Source organism: Anguilla anguilla, chromosome 2 (genome assembly GCF_013347855.1).
Source record: "Anguilla anguilla isolate fAngAng1 chromosome 2, fAngAng1.pri, whole genome shotgun sequence".
In the NCBI taxonomy this organism is placed as follows: Eukaryota; Metazoa; Chordata; class Actinopteri; order Anguilliformes; family Anguillidae; genus Anguilla; species Anguilla anguilla.
Window position 1 is genome coordinate 34,969,592 of NC_049202.1, and position 17,410 is coordinate 34,987,001.

At 40.8% G+C, this 17,410-nt stretch overlaps 1 protein-coding gene across 2 annotated transcripts in view; it reads right to left on the minus strand.

Moving 5' to 3' along the window:
- Positions 1-1,229: 1,229 nt before the first annotated feature.
- scn4aa (sodium channel, voltage-gated, type IV, alpha, a) overlaps positions 1,230-17,410 on the minus strand; it is a 53,636-nt gene continuing 37,455 nt past the window's right edge. For both annotated transcript variants that reach the window (XM_035397725.1, XM_035397734.1), the window contains 11 exons: positions 15,704-16,168; positions 12,456-12,582; positions 11,255-11,409; positions 10,825-10,998; positions 10,096-10,218; positions 9,384-9,662; positions 8,307-8,360; positions 8,022-8,159; positions 7,707-7,811; positions 4,460-4,730; positions 1,230-4,248 (listed from right to left, as the gene is read on the minus strand). In XM_035397725.1, coding sequence (XP_035253616.1) covers positions 2,999-4,248; positions 4,460-4,730; positions 7,707-7,811; positions 8,022-8,159; positions 8,307-8,360; positions 9,384-9,662; positions 10,096-10,218; positions 10,825-10,998; positions 11,255-11,409; positions 12,456-12,582; positions 15,704-16,168 — 3,141 coding nt within the window. In that variant the 3' untranslated portion in view covers positions 1,230-2,998. The remainder of the gene's footprint in view (positions 4,249-4,459; positions 4,731-7,706; positions 7,812-8,021; positions 8,160-8,306; positions 8,361-9,383; positions 9,663-10,095; positions 10,219-10,824; positions 10,999-11,254; positions 11,410-12,455; positions 12,583-15,703; positions 16,169-17,410) is intronic.

Consider the following 17,410-nt stretch of genomic DNA (forward strand, 5'->3'; position numbering starts at 1 on the left):
AGGCTATATCCAAAAAAATAAACAAAAAAAAAACCTGCTGTCTAAAGAAGAGGAGGACTTGAACTGGCGAATCATTTTGCACTAACATAAATGTAAACATTACACATATCTTCAACAGTCATTTTTCCTGCACAAACAAAAACCAACTGACAAAAGCGGCAACTTTTAATATACATGACTTTCACTAAAAGAACATAGATCAAAGGCAAATAAACCTCTGGGGAGAATCTTCACTGCTTATGATAAGTGATAAACATAAGATAAATTGCTTATGAATAACTCAAAGCTAAAAGCAGACCTTTTTTCTGAAAAAAAAAATCAGGCAAAGAAATGTTATGTTAAAGGTGTTAAAGACTGGGTGTGTGTTAGGCAACAATGCAGCAAACTGCAGGAAGAGGAACATGTGTGATATAAATAGCACAGCAAAGCTTTGAGAAACACCCAGAAGTGTTGATACGGCAATGCTCCGCATTGCGTTTCAGCTTCTGGCACAGGGGACTTTCACTGCTTCCATAAAACCATTTCTAGATACTGCAAAGCAAGCTGAGACAAAATAGGCCAGACATGTCTTCCATTTTACTGGACACTAGCTCAGTAAAGCAGTCGTTGTTTTTATAATGCAGACCAATGCATTCACGGGAGGTTATAACACTATTATAACATTAACATTACTGACAGTAAATTATAATCATGTTTTTATTTGATCAGACTGCTGTACAAATGACATGGCGACGACACATTGTGTAAAATACACATACGATTAACGTTTTTGTGCAGATTGTGAATAATTGTTGATTGCTTATTGATCATGTGCATTATTAATCTGCACACTTGGTGATATTCCGTATGAAGACCATATGAAAATTTACTTTTTTTTTTTGCTTCTTTTCTGTCACAATTTGGATTGGCCAATTACATTTGCATACACTTCCTGTAGCAGCATCGCCCTCTTGAGGGTACATATTGGATTGCGCACCCTCCAATATGCATGCAGCTGACCTGCATCACAGAGGACTGCAAACCTGAGGCAGGCAGGTCATAGGCATGTGATCAACCTGAGAAGTCACTACTGAGCACCGAGATGAGCAATATCCTGCTAACTGAAATTGTAATCTGCCGCTAGGTTATGCTAGTAGCGGAATTTATATTGAAATCTGGCCTCGTTGAGTGACTCTATGGCCAATTATGCAACGGCTCAATGGGAATTTCTGTTACAGCTGGGAATGGCATGACCAGGATTTCATCTAGATGATAGGATGCATCGTTGTACAAAAAGCAAGTGCCTCAGCTGGATACGGTATTGGGAATCTCCAAAAACTGTAGTCTTTTTCTGGTACCTATCATTCCATAGTGCTTGACTTCCTAATAAAACAGCATGCTGTTTCATTTCAATTATTCTCTTTTCACTTAAATGAGTATTTTACCTCAATTAGCAGCATTTTAAGTAGTATTTTTGTATACACACAGTCAAACTACAACTGCTTTCCTGGATGGGTTACAGTAGATTTTCTGCTAAATATACACTACATTTATTGAGAGGTGTTACAGTAAGTGTGAGTTAATTAACCAAAATAACAATTCATCAGTCAAGAGCCCAGTGGTTTCTCGTGGGCTTCACAGAAGGCACATAGTTCATTGTTTTCTTTTTCACATAAAAGTTCAAAAATAGAGTTCTTCAAAACATCTCTTTAACGTTTAAGCAGTACAAATTCCAAATTATTGCAGACATTCTAGTTAGAATGCATACTGCTCAAATACTTAGAATGCATACTGTCCCGTCTGTCCAGTTTGTTTTTGTTTTTGATTGATAATACGCCCAGCAATGAATTTGCCCTCAGGGATAAATAAAGTTTATTGAATTGAAATGAAATGGAGCCATCTCAATTTCAAAGAAAGCAATTTCCTGAAAGGGCAGGGATAGCAAAAAGGACTGAAAATGACTATGATGTTTCTTACAGTCTAAAAAGTTCATCTTGGACTATAGGGGCATACATTTCTGATGTACATATCTATGCCCCATGAAATGAGTGGACGCCACCAATGCAGGAACATCCTAACAGCAGTGCCAATTATGCGGCACAGGTTAGGATACCCTCTACTGATTTTAGCACTGACCAATTTGTTAATTAATAAAACACTACGACAGTTGTGACATTGGGCATTACCTTCACAGTGACTGGTTTTAGCTTTGGAGTTTCATACAGCATGAAAAGTAGAGAGCAGTGTTCAGGGATTCATTTTACATTTGGGCAAACAAAATGAGCCCTTCATTTCACAATAGAACACCAAAAGTTATATGGCTATGCTGCTGTAGTTGTACAATTGACAATTACATCCCCTGGTACTTTTTTCATTCAAAGTTGCAAATGAACCTTGAAATGTTTTTTAAGTTTCTGTTTGTTTGGGTGATAGAAGGTGCTATTTATAATGGGAATGAGGAGTGGGTATTGCTGATGGTGTGATGGAACTTTTGTTGTGCTTTTGTTGTTCTGGCCATTTGGACCTGGAGGTATTTGCCCTTGATAGGTTTATAGATAATACTTCACTGGTACAGTATGTAGACCTATTTCTTAAAAGCTTACCATATATGCTATGTGGGTTCTTCTGATAAAGGTACCATTTTCTTAAAATTTTTACCCAGAAAAACGATAAATAATTTCTGTTCATAAAATTAAATCATCATTGACTTAAGTGGTAATAAAAACCATTTCAGGCACAGTTTATTGCTCTCAGACTGGTTTTGAATTACCAATCCAGGCCGAAGTTGATCAAAGGCTTTAAAAAAAGAATTCCAGCAGATAGCCCTGTCTTTCAACAAACCCAATTTCTGTATTTATCACACTCCCAAGTATGTGATCTATCAGCTAAGTGCAATCCCTTTCAATTAGTGCCATGCGAGGTGTTAGCCGTGTTGCCAAGATACTGCGGTCTCTCTCCCTAACAACTCACTTTAACTAGTGCCAATCTTCCAATGGACAACTTTCTCAAGTGCTGTCTGTTATACGATGGACTCCCTGATGTTGCTCTCTGATGTTAAGGGGTGACGGGAAGGGGCTGAGTGCAAGACCACCTCATTAGTGACTTCCACAGGAACCACAAATTGCGGCTCCTCAGTGGAAAGGGGAGGCCACATTACTCCGGGTTCTACGGAGCGTGGAGAATCAGGGTCATCATCAAGGGCCTGGCTTCCATAGAGTGCTTTCATCTTTCTGGCAATCAATCCCTCTGTTTCTGGTGGGTCATCATTCCCTTTCCTCACAGCAGCCTTGGAGCGGTGCATATAGGAGGCCTGTTTGATGGACCTCTTTATCAGATGTCCACGATAGGCCCTTTGAATCACAACAACTGCCATCTCTTCCTCCTTGCGCCTCAGAGTGGTGGTGATTGGCTCAAAAGATGAATTGGAGGGATTGTTCATGATAAACTTTGCCTCCATGCTCTCCTTCATGGCAACCATCTCTAACGTGTCACCCAAAACCTCCATTGTGAGGGCAACCAGTATGTCCAGACAATGGAATCTGTCCCCAGATACCATCGGAAGGTCCATGGCTATCAGTTTTTGCTTGTTTGGTTTTGGAATCCTCAGAGGATTCAACAAGGCATCACAGAAGTCTGACACTTGCTCATACTTTATAAACTGGCTTGCGTCCGGATCAAACTTCTCCCAAGTCTCGTAGAACATCTCAAAGTCATCCTCACAGAGGAGATCCCCGCTCTCCTCTTGGGCCACGTTGAAATTCTCTAGGATGATGGCAATGTACATGTTGACCACTACAAGGAAGGACATGATGATGTAGCTGCAGAAGAATATGATGCCCATAAGAGGATTCCCACAATTCCCTCTGACTTCAGACCCTGGATTCTCTACATCAGGGTCACAGTCTGGTGGCCCACTGTTCAGCATGGGAAGCAGGAGCCCATCCCAACCAGCAGAGGTGGTGATCTCAAAAAGGCAAATAATGCTATTGCCGAACGTCTCAAAATTGAACATGTCGTCAACCCCAGCCTGTTTTTTGACATATGCAAAGTTGGACATCCCAAATATGGAGAAAATGAACATGATTAAAAAGAGGAGAAGACCAATGTTGAAGAGAGCAGGAAGTGACATCATTAAAGCAAACAGCAGCGTTCGGATACCCTTGGCTCCCCGAATAAGACGCAGGACACGACCTATTCTAGCCAGTCTGATGACTCTGAAAAGGGTGGGTGACACAAAGTACTTCTCTATGATGTCCGATAGCATGATACCTGAAAAGAAAAAAAAACAAAGAGCCACATAAACTGCAGGCCTTGCATTCAGATATTCATCTGGCTTTTCATTATGATTTCTTGTTACATTTTACAAATTGTTCAAATTTGTCAAAGATGTAACATGCACAATTCCTGACTTCAAATTGCAATAATCTTTACTTTTTGCAAAAGTTTTATGTAATCTTAGAAGAAAAAGGCTGGTACACACCCACTACTGACAGGATGACCACAATAAAATCAAAAATATTCCATCCAACGGTGAAGAAATATTGTCTTAGAGCAAACATCTTCAGGAGACACTCTCCAGTGAAAACCACAATGAATATCAAGTTGATTAGGTAGAGAACATTCTCCTTCTCTGGACTCTGGTCATCTGTTTCTACCATCATGGTCACCATGTTGAGGCAGATCAGCACCATGATGAAGATGTCAAAGAACTGTTGGGTGATGAAGTCATACACTTTTCCTTGGATTTCATTCTTCAATTAAGAGCGAAAAAACAAACAGAATAAACACAAATAGAAGTTAAAAGAGTTAAAAAATTAAAACTAGCATTCAACAGTATTTCACAGAAGGCTATTTCACCATGTGTTTATATACAGATTATAATTCATGATGTTTGCCTTAGTCATTAATTGAATTGTTTAACTGCAAGAATTTAACTTTTCAATTTGTAAAAATCATACATGTTCTAAATATACATGTTCCAACTCAAAAAGAACATTAATTATTACATATTAATAATTACTTTGTACCAATCATACTTCGGGCTTTGCTAATCAAATACAACAAGATGCAAATTTCATCTGAAAAGCCATACACAGACATACTGTATAGCATAAAATTTCTACTTGCAGCAGTATACTGAATGAAATTAGCTTCTTAGCAGGAAAGTCGAACACTTCCGAGTTACACTGCACTGTTTAGTGCAACCCACTTGGTCAAAACTTGACAAAACTAGCAATGCTTTGATGTTCATGTCTTCCTAAATAATTCTGAGGGTTTTGATTGGACAAAAAACCTGCTGTCATTATTCACTTCCCTGGAAATATGAGGCATTGGTTTTATGGATTTCAAGGTATATTTCCCTGAGCGTCTCCTAGATGACTGCATTCCAGTTTGAGCTGAACCAAACGACAAAAACAAAATTCTTCCAGGTTCTGCCTGGCAGGGCTCCAATTAGTGTTGACTGACCTCTCCATATTATTCAGGAGTCTACTGACTGAATTAGTTCTAGTTTTAACATTCTGGTTTCACGCATATAATGTCCTCGAACGATTATAAGACGGGGTCAAACAGCTGACAAGTGGTAGAGACGTGTAGGGCAAGTGCAAGTCTGTTGGAACAGTATATTGCACAACTCTGCATTGCATTTTGAGTTTGCACTAAGATCATGAAACTCACTACAATTGAAACATCATAAACTGGAGTAAAGTCTAGAGTATCAAAAGGAAAGTATTAAATGGAATTCAGAAATTTAAAAATGCTTTTCAGTAGAGGCACTGAGTGGCTCTGTCAGTAAATGCATTCAGCATGAATTCAGGCTGGGCCATAAAACTGCAGATTTCAGCCTTGTCATTGGCTGACGATTACAATATGTCTGCTGTGGTGGGCCACAACTGGACTTTAGTACCACAACTAAACTTGAGCTGCCAGGGTAGGGTGGGTTTAAGTTGGCCAGAGTTCTATGAGTGAGTTCTTAAAACTTGCAAATGCTTTATCAGCAATGCTCCCATTCATCTGTCCTGATCCTCCTAGACCTTTCTGCTGCCTTTGACACCGTCAACCACCCCATCCTCCTGTCCTCCCTGGCAGCTATGGGGATCTGTGGCACCGCACTAGACTGGATTGAGTCCTACCTCTCCGGTCGCTCCTTCCAAGTCACCTGGGCTGGTGCAGTATCAGCACCTAGCCCCCTTGCCACAGGAGTTCCCCAGGGCTCTGTCCTTGGTCCCCTCCTATTCTCCCTGTACACCCAATCTCTTGGTCCTGTAATCTCTGCCCATGGGTTGTCCTATCATTGTTATGCCGATGACACCCAACTCTTTCTCTCCTTCCCGTCCTCTGACACTCAGGTCTCTGCTCGCATCTCTGCTTGCCTGAGGGACATCCAGAGCTGGATGGATAACCACCATCTTAAGCTGAACCCAGGCAAGACGGAGATGATCTTCATCCCTGCTCCATCCTCTAACCTTCTCGACTTTTCTATTTCCCTAGGGGACACTGTGGTGTCATCATCACCCACTGCCAAAAACCTTGGAGTGGTGATGGACAACAGACTGTCCCTCTCCCAGAACATCACGGCGGTGAGTCGAACGTGCAGGTTCTTCCTGTATAACATCCGGAGAATCCGCCCCTTCCTCACCACCTACGCAACCCAGCTCCTGGTTCAAGCGATGGTCCTGTCCCGCTTGGACTACTGCAACTCGCTACTGGCTGGTCTGCCAGCATCCGCCATCAGACCCCTGCAGCTCATCCAGAATGCTGCAGCGCGTCTGGTCTACAACCTCCCCAGACATTCCCATGTCACCCCCCTGCTCACTGACCTCCACTGGCTGCCTGTTATGGCTCGCATCAAATTTAAGACCTTGGTGCTTGCATACCAGGCAGCTAAGGGGTCAGCACCAGGGTACATTCAGAGGATCATCAGACCCTACACACCAGCCAGACCTCTCCGTTCTGCCACCTCTGGACGCTTGGCACCTCCCCCTCTTCGCGTCTGCACTTCCCGCTCCCGTCTGCTGTCTGTCCTAGCCCCCCGCTGGTGGAATGACCTCCCCGTGATGGTCAGAACAGCAGAGAATCTCACCACTTTCAAACGCAGACTGAAGACTCATCTCTTCAGGCTGCACCTCTCCCCACCCCTCCCTAGCCTATAGTTCAGCTCACTGTACCTAGCTAGGATAATTTGATTATGTTAGTGTATCTGGCAGGATTGTTTTTGTATGATTAGGTGTGATTCCAGTGCTAGTTTGTACTTGGTAGGATTCTTGCTTGCTGAACAAGCTTACTCTACAGGGTTGGAGTCCTGATCGATGTGGTCACTTCTGGCACTATGATCCTTACTTCACTCTAGTGTTTCTTTTGCGCCTCTACATCATGAAACCTATGCACTTGTTGTACGTCGCTCTGGATAAGAGCGTCTGCTAAATGCCTATAATGTAATGTAATGTAATGAGTCCTACTGAGCCAACCAGAGCAACAGCTGCAAATACAAAACTGGAAGTTCAAAGAAAATGCATTTGGATTCCAAAGTTTACCCATTTAAAGAATTCTTTAGATGTACCCTGATGAATCTCAAATAGATCACATAAACTGGACAAATTAAATTAGTTAAATTAGACAGAGTCCACTGTTAATTATGAATGTGAGTTTTCTAAAGGTTGAACTGTTGCTCCCAGTCATTCCAGTGTGTAGAGTATCATTCTGTGGTGCCTGTGGGTGTGTTTGCATACCGACGGTCTTGGAATGGGTTTCACTGGTTTCTTAGAGCCAAGTTTCTTCATTGCATTGTAGTATTTCTTCTGTTCCTCTGTCATGAAGATGTCTTTCCCTCCGAAGTAAACAGTTACAGATAATTATTTTTTATGCTCACGTTTGACCTTTGAAAGACATGTTATAAGCAACCTTACACTTAAGCCTTAAACTTAAACCTTAATTATTTGGCTTACAAAGCTACAGACAAAATATTATTATAGTTTGCATTATTTATTAAATGTTTTACCTAAATAAAAATGTTGCTATGGTGGTATGAGTGAAAGTATACTTATCTTTTTCTTTTGCTGATTGAAGTTGTCAATAATAACACCAATGAAAAGGTTAAGTGTGAAGAAAGACCCAAAAATGATGAAGATGACAAAGTACAGGTACATGTAGAGATTGATCTCATAATCAGGCTGATCCTCGACCTGGGTGGATAAACATGAATTTAATATGATACAACATATATTCAACCATCAGATTAGTTAAGGTTACATACAATTTGACACATCTTCCAATCTATTTTTCAACTACTACTGCTGATTAATGTGTAATATCAGTGGACAAATAATTACCTCACGTGAATCCACAGCTGCATACATAATGTCCATCCAACCTTTGAATGTTGCCTGAATAATCAGAAAATAAAGCTTTGAGATTCTCTGAAATCACTACATCTTTATTAGGTAAATACTATAAGCCAATGACTTTCATCTCTGTGAAATATATGATATTCTACATTCAAGGGCTATCCATGTAAAGTATCTGCAGTACTCCAAAAAATGAATGAATAAAATCAAAAAACTAAAAACAGGAAAAAATCTTACGCAAGCCATGCATGGAGATACACAAAGAATCCTGTAAAAAATCTTAACCTTACTAATACTCTGATGTGGAAATTAAGCAAGACATGAACATGTACAGAGTTTCATTGATATTTATGGTTTTTGCATTTTTTTTATAATTCAACTCAAATAATTGGAGTTTTGTGGGTGGAGTATGATCATTTTGGGCTTTTCTTTCAAGATTATGTGTGGCTAAGTGAGATGGAAAATACTTTCTTGCTTAATTTCTACTCAGTGTTCTGATGCCCATAAGTTCATTCAGGTACACTAAATTTCCAAAGGTTTGTGGACACCCCGTCTAATCAGTGATTTTGGCTATTTCAGCCACATTGATTGCAGACATACAGCCATGCAGTCTCCATTGACAAACTTTGGCAGCAGAAGGGGTCATTCTGAAGAGCTCAGTAACTTTCAACATGGCACTGTCATAGGATGCCACCTTTTCAACGAGTCAGTTTGTCAAATTTTTGCACTTCTAAAGCTGCCCCCAGTCAACTGTAAGTGTTGTTATTGTGAAGTGGATATGTATAGGAGCAACAACAGCTCAGCCACGATGCGGTAGGCCACACAAGCTCACATAACAGGACCGGGATGAATTGGAATGTGGAAGAGTGGAGGTTGTTACAGCAGCGGGGGAGGGGGAGGGGGGGGGTCCAACTCCATATTTATGCCCATGGTTTTGGAATGAGATGTTCAACTAGTACCTATGGATGTGATGTTCAGGTGTCCACATGCATTTGGCAATGTAGTGTATATTCCAGAGGGAGCTTTTACCCAAGAGAGCCATCTAGGGAAACTCACACTTACCACTTGCAGTAAGGAGAGGTAACCCAGGCCCACGTTGTCGTAGTTCACCTTGACGTTCACCCAGCGCACCTCATTGGTGTGCATGAGGGCCAAGCAGTCGCTCTTGTTGTTAACCACACTAACAGGGAAGACCTCCTCGCTGGTGGTGTTGATGCATCGATAAAACTTCCCGGCAAACAGGTTAACCCCCATGATGCTGAATATAAGCCAGAAGATGAGGCACACCAACAGCACATTGAAGATGGAGGGAATGGCCCCCACCAGTGCGTTCACCACCACCTGCCCACCCCAACAGAAGTACAGAGTACAGTCAGAATTTCCCCTCAGCTTATGAGGTGATTACAAACAAAAAAAACAAGATTCATGGACAAAGCCTAAAAATATTTTACATGGAAAAAATGAACAATGAACATTGCATGAAAATGAATTATTGTTATTATTATTATTATTATTATTATTATTATTATTATTATTACATATTGCATTTGTTGTGCTTCACTGGACTTCCCACCACAGGTCATTTTTTTTCTGCATTCGCATACCCTACGTGTATATTATAAGCTTCAATGAATAGTCATGCATAATCATAAAAAAATATGCAGAGCACTCCATGTGCACTCCCTTTCAGTGCCATAGGCCTAGCCTTTTACCTCCATTTCCCTGGAACATTTCAATACCTATTCACTACTGAGAAAGGGTTAAGATGACTTACCCTCATCCCCTCGAATCTGGACAGAGCTCTGAGGGGCCTCAAGGCCCTCAGTGTTCTCAGAGATTTGATGGGTCCCAGCTCAGAATATCCCATTAGGTTTGCTGTCAAACTGATCAAGGAAACCTGAAACAAGATTAAAGTCCTGCTAAATTAATATAATAAAACCATGTATATTGGGCACACAATATACAGTATTAATGGAGGGAACTGACAGAAGACATTTTTGTATTTTTTTACATTGAGAATGAAAGGTTGAAGGAATCTTGCAAGTTTGTATATTTTAAATGGTAAATGGTGAATGGACTGCATTTATATAGCGCTTTTATCCAAAGCGCTTTATAATTGATGCCTCTCATTCGCCAGAGCAGTTGGGGGTTAGGTGCCTTGCTCAAGGACACTTCGACATGCCCAGGGCAACCGGCAACCCTCCGACTGCCAGACAATCGGTCTTACCTCCTGAGCTATGTCGCCCCAATAAAGGAGTGAAAGAATTGTAACATTTTTGTAACATTTTTGTACAAAGAACAAATTAAGGATTGGCAGAATGTGTGGGTGGGTGGGTAAGTAAATTGATGAAGGAGTAAAAAAATAATGCTGAGGTAGAAATAGGACCCTATCCCTCACTGTGTTGTCCAAGCATAATTAAAAGAAGTTTTGTTCAGCACAGTATGATATTCTTTTTGGCTTAGCCTAAACATATCAGTTCATAAATCTAAGAATACTACTTACATCTACAATCAGGAAGTCCAGCCAGCACCAAGCATTAGTAAAATATGTCTTAAATCCATAAGCAACCCATTTTAGGAGCATTTCAATAACAAATACGTAGGTGAAGACTTTGTCTGCATATTCCAGGATGATTTTTATGGTTCTGCGGCGTTCTATGTATATGTCTTCAAAGGCCTATCAAAACATAAATGGGAAAAATGTATAGAATAGAATATGAACATAAAAAATGAAACTAAAAACATATAACAAATACTTGTATTTAAATGAATGGTATCTATCCTAGGAGTCCTTTATCCAGAACAAACAAATGTTATATAATTACATGAGGCAGGGGAGAACAGCAGAATTGCACGCCACCTGCAGTGTACCTGTACAATACTGACTCCTTGAATTGATGTTACAGGACACAAGCATCACTGGATACACATACCAAGGCTCCGCTGCTCAGGAGAATCATGAAGATGATGAAGGTCTCAAAGTAGTCGTGTTCCACAATGGTGAAACAGGCTCTCCGAAGGTTCCACCATTTCTTCCCTTTGCCCTGTGTGATGTCCACGTCCAGGAAAGGCCAACGTTTGATGCAACCTTGAAGGGATAACATGTCCAACTCCTCATTTCATGCTTTCTACAATATTTCTGTCTTGATTTCTTATAGAGTCGTAAAATCCAGGTTCAGAAAGTAAAAGTTATTCCCAGTTGTTCCAATTAGCACAATTCTTCAGCCAGGTGGTAGAATTAATTAGTGAAATAAACTGGTTGTGTTCATGGGTGAAAACACATTTTACTTTCTGATGACTGAACTTTCCACCTCCGTTTGTTTACTGATTTATTTGTTTTGTAAATTTGGTGCTCAACGTGTGGCTGACAATGTCCATTGCCCATACTAATTTAGAACATACAATTATCTGCAACCACAGTCACATTCATTTGTGAACCCCACTGCTGATTAAGGAAAGCGTATGGTTCTCCTGTGACAGGTGTTCCAGTGTGTTTCTTTTCACATCGCAGATTACAGCTAATCTCGTATATAGTGGAGATGAGGGAAGAGATTTAATGTGCAGCTTTAACATGCAGTCTGCGGGCCCCCAATCGACCAGCGGGGGTCTCTAGAGAGCGATGGAATGCAGACCCCTAACCTAATGAACCCTCTCATACCATGGGTGATGCAATTGCCAATTGTGCCTTGCCCTATGAAGCTACCTGGGTTCTGGGATCCATCCAAGATCGTGGGGCTCATCCTTGCACCACAGCATGGTGCCTTACCTGAATGAACCATCCAGCAGCCCCCCTCATTTCATGCTTTTAATTTCATTACTGTACTGGCCCCCCTTATAAGGGTGCAGTTTGCCCCCAAAACTCTTTTACTGGGTGTGAGCAAACATTCTTGTTCTTTTCACTTAGAGTACATAGACACACATGTAAAAGACACTGCCCCAGAGCCAGAAGACTGAACAAGGCAAGAAAGTAGGTGCCAGAGCACCCAGTATTGTTGCATAAAGCACCCACACAGACACATCGGGCCCATTGATCTCTATGACCTAATGCACCAAAACCACTGAGGCCAGTTAATGGAGAAGGGACAAGGTGGGCTAATGGACAATATATATCCATCTGAGACTCTGAATCTGTACCTTCTGTGAAACAGGCCTGGGGGTCTTCCGGCTCTGGTTCTTCCTCCTCCTCCTCCTCCTTCTCTGGCTCTGGAGGCACATAGTCCACTGTACTGCATTCTGATGATTCATCAAGGGCACCAAGAAGCTACAGAGTGGGAAATGATGAGAGACCGTGAAGGACACACCCCTGCACCCCAAGTAGACCTAAATTGCCATTTCAGAATTTGCAGGTGCTTGTATTTTGTAATGCATTGTGGAGCACGAGTACTTTCTCGATTAGCATATCTAAGACGTACTAGTGCTTTAGTGATGTTGCATATACACTCACTGCAATTGTCAATGTTGCTTGCCAGGTCTGGCACCATTTCTCATATAAATCAGGCGAATACACTTACTGTATGCTTATTTATATTGTAAGTCACTATGGATAAGATGAATATATACAGTGCCCTCAAAAGGTATAGGAACGATAGAGTGAAATGAGCTATTTTTGCTATATACAGCAGTTTTTATGTTGTCCCCCCATTTCCAGCTGTCCAAAAGTAAGTTAAAGGATGACTGAGATGTGTTAACTGTTGTTAAGACATCTCCATTTGCATGGATTGTTCACCTATAAAAGAGCAGTGAGTATCTCGTCTTGGTTTTAACCTTTGTTTATCATCAGTGGAGACTGCATTTAGAGTCAGAGGCATACACCACCGTGAAGACCAGAGGACTCACTATGGCTGAAAAACAACTAATCTATAAGCTGAGAGGACAGAATAATTAATTATGAAGGATAGCACAGAAACTGGGCATATCAAGTACACCTGTTTGGAAAGTCTTGAAAAAGAAAGAAACCACTGGTGGACTCAGAAACAAACAACGTACAGGTCGGCCAAGGAAGTCAACTACAGGTAAAGACAGACAAATCCTAAAAGCTATGAAGAAAAACACTAAAACGATTAGTTTTAGTGTTTTTCTTCAATGATTAGTGACATCACCATCAGACATTTCCAGACAGCAGGGGTGAAAACAAGACTTTGAGATCAGAATTATAGAGGCTACACTGCAAGATTAGAATTCACTAAAAAAATACAGAGATGAGCCATAAGAGTTCTGGAACAACATTTTATGGACAGTTGAGAACTGTCCAAAACTGTACACAGACAACTGAAAGCCAAATCTGCGGGGGAAGGAACAGCCCATGATCCAATGCACCCCCCCCCCCCCCATCTGCAAAATATGGAAAAGGTAGTGTCATGACTTGGGCATGTATGGCTGCTTCTGGAACAGGATCACTTTTCTTTATTGGTGATGTAATGGAGGGTGGCAGTAGTAGAATGAATTCAGAAGTGCACAGACAGTTTTTATATGTACATTAGCCGGAAATTCATCCTGCAACAAGACAATGACCCCCAAACAAACTGCCTACGCAACCAAAACATTCATCAGAGGGAAAAATTAGAAAGATTTGTACTGGTCAAGTCAATCAACTGATGTAAATCTAATTAAGCATGAATTTCATGTGCTGAAGAGGAGACTAAAGGCAGAAAAACAAAGATCTACTGCTGCAATGAAGGCCTGGAAAAGCATTTCCAAAGAAGATACCAAATGATTGGTGATGTCAATGGGTCAGAGACTTGATGCAGGGCTATACCACCAAATATTAGACTTTATTCCTTTTCCATTTACTTCTAAGCTCATCCTTTTGTACCACTGAATCGACACAAAAATAGCTGTTTCTGCACATTAGTAGAACATATAAACATGCAAATATCATGAAATAAAAGCTGATTGTTTGTATTTTGTCTCATATTCATCTTTTGATCTTAAATCCAAATAGTTTAAGTATATAGTAAAAATGGCAAATGCCCTCTACTGTTCTCATACTTTTGGAGGGCACTGTGAATGCTCAATGACTAAAATATAAAGATTTACTACACTTTGTATAAGGGAATATAGTTCACCGTAAATATTTCTGTGTGTGACAACATCCGTATATTAAAAGGACCGTTATCATGTGACTCAGTTTCCCTCAACCTGGGAACTTGTCAGGCTAGAGTTAAAATGCCAGACAGTGTAAGTTCAGCCATGGGAAGCATGTTACTTGATCATTCCCATAGCATTCCACATGTGCAATTGAACCTAATTATTTACAGTACATCCGTATGGTAACATACGTTACGTCATTTTAAATGAGAGGACATGAATATAAGAGGGATTTAAGTGTATTCAAGGAACTGCCATTTCAAGTTTCAAATATTAACCTATATTCGTGCACTATTGTGAATTACAGAACTAAATAAAGCATATACAATCTAGAATGATATGAAAAGGGAGTAGAGAATGGAAAGAGAGGGAATAAAAAATAAACTCATACTATGCAAGATTTTTACCTTGAAAATATTATAACGTAACCTGCTCATTCATCTATGATGGATTGGCAATCTCCGTCTTTGCGCACGTTTGCAGAATTCATTCTCCTCTGCCTGTATTTCTTCTTCTAAGAAGTGTTCAGGACATTTCTGGGCATGACACTACTTTCTGTATGGGGAGGGGTGGGTGTGGCTACAGAGACTGTAGGACAGATCAGAGTTCAGCGTAGTGTTTGTAGCTAGCTACTGCAATGGTGGAGGTGAAGAAGTACAGCAAATTTAAATGACAAGGTGACAGGGTGAGTTTTTAAGCCAGAGTCAACTCCATGGAATTGCCTTTCCTCAATGGTGACAGCTGAAGTTCACCTAGAGGATGAAAAGTGTCAAGGAGTTGTTGTGTTTACTGTTGGACCTGTAAGTAATGTTACCTTTAGCTGTCCAGCTAGCTACACTCGCTGCACTTAAGGGTGTTTCTTTTCCTTAACGAAGGTGAGTGGGCGGGGCTGAGGGCGGAGGAGAACACTTCTTTGATTGTAAACACAGGACCATAGCAAGAGTAAAAATCCTGCATAGTATGCATTTTAAAGTGCATACAAATTATATCAAATTATTATTGTTGAGTGGCAAAATCAGTATAAATTAAGATTTCAGTTAGAGATTTAACATGCAATAACAAAGGGTCGAGAAACCGCTGCAGTGTTGAATTTGCATTAGAACTTAGCCAGGGGAGGTTTTCAGTGTAGAAGTACCATATCAGATAATTTGATCTTCCTATAGATAGGAGACACCACAATATTTTTTTGCATTCATATTTGGTTTTGCAACACAGTGATAAAATAGATACCAGGTTTGTAATGAATGATTAATGACATTTTCATAAACTCACAAAAGGTAAATGGAGCCTCTTACTTTTCTTGAGTGATTGATATCTGCTTCATCTTCGGAGGAGGAGGACTCATCCTCATCCTCATCCTCATCCTCAGGATTTTCTAAATCAGACTCCCCCCGAGCAATGGGAACTTTGAGGGGCACGTCAGCTTTGACCATAAACATGCTGGGATAAACTTCATCTGTGGAGTTTGCCACACCATCCACCATTTTGAAGTCTGTCTTGGGGTCCTCTCCGGAATCCATGTGGTTCAGCGCAAAACTCTCTTTTTTTGCATCATCCTCATCGCCATTGTCACCACCCTCAGGGTCTTTCTTGCCCAGCATATGCCTGATTTTCCTGGCAATAAAAGCCTTTGCCCAGTCGATACCCCTGGTGATCCTGCCGATGGCAATTTGCAGGTTATTCTCCCCCTCATCGTCTCCCCCTGCCAAGTTGTCCCCACTGAACGAACTCAGAAGCAAGGCCAAGAAGAGGTTCAGGACCTACAGAGAGAGACAGAGAATCACACATGGAGCTGACATTTCTTCCAGTGAGTTTCATATAAAAATGAAACCACAAACACAAAAAATGACAGAGAAAAAGTTACAATTAGCAAGCAATAAGTGAATTTGCAGTGAACAGTGTACATATTACAGACTCCTTAGTTTCCAATTAATATCTACATACACTGAATATATAGAAAATATAGAACATATAACTGTGGTGTTCTTTATAAATGTATTGATTTCATGAGAAAAGTTTGAATTTGTTAAGATACTACGAATCCAGTATCAAGATATCTGAAAGTGTAAGTTTAAATCAATGGAGTTGCCGAAGAACACAGAAGAACGGGATACAATGTAATCAGTAATATTAAATTTGCATCAGTAATATCAGTAATATTAAATCTACAGGGATGGGTGAGGAGTGAACTGTGGTGCATGCGATAAAAGTTCATAATTTCAATTTTAAACCTGTGTGACTCATATGCATGACGCATATCAAATTTATGTGGTTCAAGTCTTGATGCAGACATCAATAAATATTATGTTGTCTGTCGCCCGTGTCGAGGCAGCTATCTTTAGTGTCAAAATGATGTTAGTCCGTTTCTGGGTTCCCATTTCTATTGGTTGGATGGAGATCATGGTTACATGGGTCCGAGCAGGCTGATCCTCCACTATGGGAGTTGTGATTCAGAGAGGGGCACCCAAAAAGGGCTGAGACAAGCAGAAAAGAAGCCTGGAATTACTGGGGATAAAAGCTGAACAGTGGCACAGTCAGGCCTACAGCCCTTTTCAAGTTGTACATTGGACAAATAATGGATAGACGGCCCTCTTTCCACAACCCCACCCACTGTAATAAGGATCACAATGCAGCTGTTTGCAAAACCAGATATACCGACTGACTTTTCTCCAAGGGTAATGTGACTGCTGCTTATGGCAACTAATCCAATCCTTGCAATAAATGCATCACATAGTATTGACAGGACATCCGATTGCCTCCCTATCGATTAATGCATTCTGCTGATGTGCGGCAGACCTCTTGTATCAGGTCTCGCGGTCCTCACTGTGTGCTCTCAGCTGTCCGAGTTTGTTCCCCGCGTGCCAGGAGCTCACTTGAGATGGGTCTTAGCACATACCCCAAGGTCAGAACCACTGTTTGCTGCCTCAAGTCATACGATTTAAATAGCCCCTACACTGAATATAGCTGGTCTCCCATTCGCTAATGTTTGTCTTCAGGACGAA